We start from the raw sequence: 6,015 nt of genomic DNA, 5'->3' as shown, positions 1-6,015 counted from the left end.
TTCCAACCTTAATGATTCTATGATTATCTCTTTAGTTTAAATTTAGCTTTACACAATTACCATGACTGCGAGGATTAACACTATCAAACGACAGCGGGAAATGAAGCTTACTTACACACAATTTTATCCACGGGATCATGGTCATCAAATGTAACAAATCCAAACCCTCTCTTTTTACCAGACTGTCTGTCAGTAATTATTTCAATAGTGTCGATTTTTCCATATTCCTCAAAGTAGTCACGAAGGTGGTGCTCTTCTGTGTCCTCTTTAATACCACCAACAAACAGTTTTTTCACAGTAACATGAGCACCAGGTTTTCCAGATTCCTGTTAAAAGAATCCTTCAAATTACCACAAAGAAAAACAAATTGACAAATCACTATTTTACCAGGATTTCAGGAATGGAATACTGGGAAACTAAGCTTTTTCAAACACTGAGGTAGCCCTCTCACAATCCCATGTCCCTGAAACCTTGCTTGAGGGGCCTCCTGCAAGGGAAGCAACATGGGGTAACTTGGAGGGTTTTCCTCCCTCTTTTATGTTAAGGCCTTTAAGCACTGAAAAAGATAGATAGAAACACTATGAAATGCATAACAGTAAATAAAAAGGCTTTAAACATCTTCAGAGAAAACATAAAATCAGCTCTTTGAAAGAACTGCCAAGTATTTAATAACATAAACTAGAGCTTGCTTTTTGTAATTGAAACAAAGATGTGTCAGTTTCCTTTGCCCGTTTCCCCAACAGCACTGAAGCCCACAGTCCACTCACATAAACATCAAGGGTCCTTCAACCTCAGTGAATCCACAGCTATGCATTTTAACACCTATTCAGTATATGAAGACAACTCCTCACATTCCTTGGTTACCTTTACACTTCGAGCATGATATCCAAGCTGCTGCACTACGTAAGAATGACTTATTCTTAAAGCTTAGCAATAGCTTCACATGTGTAACAGTATGCATATATGCTTCTTTAATTACCTTTTTCCAAATGTTAACCAACCCTGCATTCTGCAGGGAATGGAAAGAAAACCAGGATAGTTAACAGGCGTACCAGTGGTTATGATTTCCATTTCCCTTGACCTCTGGAACAGCTCATTCAATGCCAGTTTATCAGCCCAAATGCATTAAACACCTGAGTCCAACCTGAAACTGGTAAACCCTCCCAAAGCTCCCACAACATGGTAAACAGAAGTCACCTAGAATCTGGCACTTGCTCCTCAAGTACTTCTGTGGCAAAATAACCTGGCTGAAAAGTTTACAGGTGTACTGCACTCCTGTGCACACACCAAATTTGTACCCTGAATTTTAAAACTAAATATGCCTCAGGCTAAAACCAGACTAGTCCTAAGATGATTTTGTACACCACCACTGAGAAGAAGAAGAGTTTCCCTCCTACATTCTCTATTTTTAGTCACTTGAGTTATATACCTTTTAGAAATACCCAAAAAAAACTTGGAACAGAGTCAGGAGAGATTGACAGGAGTTTACTAATTTGAGGTTTAGTAATAGTAATCGTTACAGAGAAGAGTTAGTTTGGAATCTGCATTCAACATGTTTTTGCTAACAATATTTTCAGGCCCCAGCTGTGTCCCTTGCAGGCATGATTCTGCAACCAGAATAACTTCATAATTCACTGTGATAATAGACATTTATGTAATAGTGTCATTTAGCAGACCAAAAGTGTGGGAAATAATGGCCCAACTACAGCCTTTTAACTAGAGAATTTAAACACGAGCAATTTCAAACAAGAACAAAGCATAACTGTCCAATCAAAAGAGAGATTCGTTTTTCAAAGCATGTAAAGTATCTGATTTTAAAGCCATACTTACCTCTCTAGCCACAGCTCTCTTAGGCTCAACCACCCTTCCATCAATTGTATGAGGTCTTGCAGCCATGGCTGCATCAACTTCAGCCATGGAGGAGAATGTTACAAAACCAAACCCCCTGGATCTTTTGCTTGCAGGATCCCTCATTACCTAAAAATAATAAATGTGTTTAAACCATTTCTACCTGTTTCACGTTAACTGTAACACTAACAACATTTGGAGAAAACACGTAAACTTAATTTACATTTTCCTTGATATGATTTCAAAACGCAATTGTAATAAAGTAGCAGGCTATGCTGATTAAGTACATGAACAGCACTGCCTGCTGCCATAGAATTTCAAACCATTACTGTCCTCTAAGACTCCACCCATGACTCAGAAATGCTGCTACATCAGTAATTATGTTTCTTCCATCAAAAAATCAAACAGAATTTCTCTAAGGTTTCTGAAGACCACAGACTTTCAATTTTTGCTATGAAATATGTATTTACTGCTCCCAAAAAAAATTCAGTGGAGGAACTTCTGCAAGAGCTGTTGTCCGTGGAGGTATTTAAAAGATGTACAGATGTGGTGCTTAGGGACATGGTTTAGCTGTGGACTTGGCAGCCTTAGGTTTACAGTTGGACTCAGTGATCTTAAGGGCCTTTTCCAACATAAATGATTCCATGAAAACATCACACAGAAAGACATCAGCTTTCTGACAAAGGTTACCACTCACGCAGATATAACAGTGCTCTCTGTAAGCGCTCCCTAATGCGCTTCAGCCAATGACACCCAAGTTAATTTTAAACTGCTGAAATCAGTAGTTTGAGATAATCTGGGAGATTTTACAGGAAACAGAGTGTGAATGCTCCCAAACTCTATTAACAGAGATTGCAAGTCAAAGTCTGGGCATAACTTCAGTGAACTATGTGTAAGCCAACCAACTGTACACTTAAGAAAATTTAGTAGCCCATCTTTTCATTAAGCTATCCAGAAAAAAAACTCCTCACTTTTACAATTTCTAAATATTCTATGCCATTGTTGCACATTAGTATGCCAAACTTACCACACAGTCTGTAAGCTTTCCCCATTGCTCATAATAACTCCTCAAGCTTTCCTCTGTTGTTTCAAAGCTTAAGCCACCAATAAACAGTTTGCGGAACTGCTCCTTTTCCCTCTATCACAGAAAAGAAGATTACATTAATATAAATAACGATACCGCCTCTGCATCTGCATTAGACACAAAGTAAGATTTTCTGAAGTGTCAAAAACTTTCAGTAAGACATTTTTCAAATTAGGCTTGACTATTCTAAATGTTCTACCACTACTCAAGAAACCAAGAAAGTTATGCAGTTCTATGGGTCCACTTTCATGATACGCATTTCATTAATGCGCTTCTTCTCATCTGTCCCTCCAAATACTAAGAATAAGGGACAACACTCAAAGGTTAACAGAATACTCCTCTTCAAGTTCTTTACAAGATGCTTTTTAAAGAAAAGGAAAACAAACCCAAAAGTTCTCATTGCAGGCAACATGAATTCATTCATACTGATTCTATTCCAGACAGCATTTATTTTTAAGAACTATTCTGACTCAAATTGTTGTACATTAATACTATCATTAAAAATAAAAATACATTAAGATATAGACAAAGATGTTCTAAAATGGGTCACCAACTCATATTTTCTCATTTATTATTAAAACAAATGAAAGCTGGAGCATCTGTATAATTAATCTGGGATCCTGCACCACTGGAAGGAGAGGTAAGCCTATCCACCCTCAACAGCAGCAGTATCAAAAGTAAGCAGACTCCCTTAAAAAGGAAATGCGAGCAATACATATTCGCGTATGTATCCACTAACATAAATTATGCTTTCAGTAAGACTTTGTTCTATTACTTTTCAGAGAAATTATCACTGCACTTGTTCAGCAGAAATTTCTGCTGTGATGACAAGTGCATCACATCAAAAAAACCCAGCAGCAATCATAAGGTATTATACCAAAGCAGGAAGGACAACCTTTCAACCTCTACCAGTTGAAAATACTTTTATACTAACTTTTTACACTAAGCAGGCATAATAACTGTCATTTTCTACACACAACAGCAAATGTTTTGCCATTTCAGATGTCAAACAGCAACAATTAAAAAACTGCACTAAAAAGTAGTCCCCTTCCACAAAATTAAATATTTCAGAATATTGTTTGAAATAAAACTGTCCTCAGGGACAAGAGAACTCAAATGCAACAATTACTTCACCTTTACACTATTAACTAGTTTTAAAAATCAAGAAAACCTGCTTGGGTGTTTTTGTTTTCTTTAGGGTGGTTGTTGTTTAGACAACCCAAACACTGCATTGTTAGCTATAACCAACAAAGACAACATGACTAACTACGCACTGGATGTTAAGATAGATGTAAAAAGGAAATTAGACAATCAATAACTAACAATGAGATTTGGAAAATAAGCTAAAGAGTTCAGTGCACAAACACCTTTGTAAGTATTAAGCCAATCTGCATGTAAAGCAATATGTTTTCTGAGGCTGTCCAAGGCCAGCCTGGATTTAGATGCATGTAACCAAAGTACTGTCTCCTCCTTGTACAGACAGGCAAAATTGGACCCAACAGTTTAAAAGCAGAAAACCCATGTTATATCAACTTTCCTTTCACTGCATCTCTTAAAAGGAATAAAGGATGTTACATACCAGACTTGGATTAAAAAGTCATATGCTGCAAGTCATACTATCATTTGTAATTTGAGTAGGCTAGCAGAGAAATAATTTTAAGCAACAATACTGCCAGAAAATTCCTCCCTTCAAATTACTTCAGTTCTGCTCTTGAAAATTACGGACTACTTGCTAATATCTTATAGGCCCACAAAATACACCTTTTCCTACATAATCGATTGTTATGTGTCTAATAATGCACATTTATATTCTCATAAAAATAATCTACCATGTATTAAGTGACATGCAGTGCATGCCCTACCCAGAACAACATATAGGCACCACATACATGTCAGGGTACGGCAATCCCTGGAAGGTGTTCAAGGCCAGGCTGGATGAGGCTTTGAGCAACATGATCTAGTGGAAGGTGTCCCCATCCATGGCGGGGGGGTTGGAACTAAATGACCTTTAAAGGTCCCTTCCAATCCAAATCATTCTATGATTCTACAATGAAAACCACTGTGTGAAAGTATCATAAACATGTTGTTCCACTAACACATGCACAGCCTCCGGATGCAGAGAGACTATTTGTCTTAAACTTGTCAGTTTTAAGAAGCTCTGGTTCAGGTAGCATTAACTTCCCAGGGTCCAGAGGGCTCTCACCATCTGAAGTTTATGCCGAAACTGTAAAATGTATGACAAAAACTACACTCCAGTCTCTCAGAATCTTGATTAAAATCCTCATTTAGGAAAAACAATCCCCACACCATAGAACCCACCTCCACCAAGGCCCACAGTATTGGAAAAAAAAAAACCTCTTTCAAGATTTCCATAGTACACTCTGTGGCAGGAATGGACTGTGAGAGGGTATCTTTATAAACTCTGTAGAATCTTCTTTCGTCCTTATTTTAAACCTTCCTTCACAGGCTTAAAGCAACACTTCAAAGGACTGGAAAATGTGTAGTCTTTGCTAGAAAATTCATCACCAGAGCAACGAAATGTGTTTCATATAGTAATCATGTATGCACAAATACTCCAAGCTGACCGCAGACTTCTGCAGTTAAAAACCCGAGTAACAAAAATGGTTCCGAGATAAGCAAGCCGATCTTGATCGGAGAACTACTATGGCTAAGCCCGCCAAAACGAAAACTGGGTCTACTGGCCCCAAACTAGAAAGACACTACTCTCTCTCCAAGGGCCTCGTTAGCCCCTCTACAGTCTACAGGGATCTGCAATCTGACAGCCTGGTTCTCCCCCCGCTTCCCCCGCCCTGGTGTGATCAGGAGTGAAGCTGTTACCGTGCCGGCTCCGCCATGTGGCGGATGTCAGGAAAACAGGGGCCCCCGCAACCAGAAGGGGAAAATGGCGCCCAGAAGCAGCCGTCGCCGCCAGGGACAGCGATGCGGCGGGAAGGGAAGAACGTCTGCAAGCACCGACCCCACATGAAAATAAATACATAAATAGATAAATAACACCCTGGTCCTCGGACTAAATAGAAACTAAGTGCTGCAAACAGCTTCTAGCGTGCACCTACACACACGGT

The 6,015-nt window shown here is 38.9% G+C and overlaps 1 protein-coding gene across 1 annotated transcript in view; it reads right to left on the bottom strand.

The window, feature by feature from the left end:
* Positions 1–115: 115 nt before the first annotated feature.
* Positions 116–6,015, bottom strand: part of LOC104467119 (heterogeneous nuclear ribonucleoproteins A2/B1-like) — a gene marked incomplete at its 3' end in the record, with an annotated part of 6,868 nt that continues 968 nt past the window's right edge. Inside the window, exons 2-4 of the mRNA XM_010080757.1 lie at positions 2,876–2,986; positions 1,831–1,977; positions 116–326 (exon numbers count right to left, since the gene is read on the bottom strand). Of these exons, the coding sequence (XP_010079059.1) occupies positions 116–326; positions 1,831–1,977; positions 2,876–2,986 (469 nt within the window). The remainder of the gene's footprint in view (positions 327–1,830; positions 1,978–2,875; positions 2,987–6,015) is intronic.

This window comes from Pterocles gutturalis, unplaced genomic scaffold (genome assembly GCF_000699245.1).
Source record: "Pterocles gutturalis isolate BGI_N339 unplaced genomic scaffold, ASM69924v1 scaffold37299, whole genome shotgun sequence".
Taxonomy (NCBI): Eukaryota; Metazoa; Chordata; class Aves; order Pterocliformes; family Pteroclidae; genus Pterocles; species Pterocles gutturalis.
Note: the sequence above shows the minus strand (reverse complement) of the source record. Positions and strands in the feature narration are given on the sequence as shown.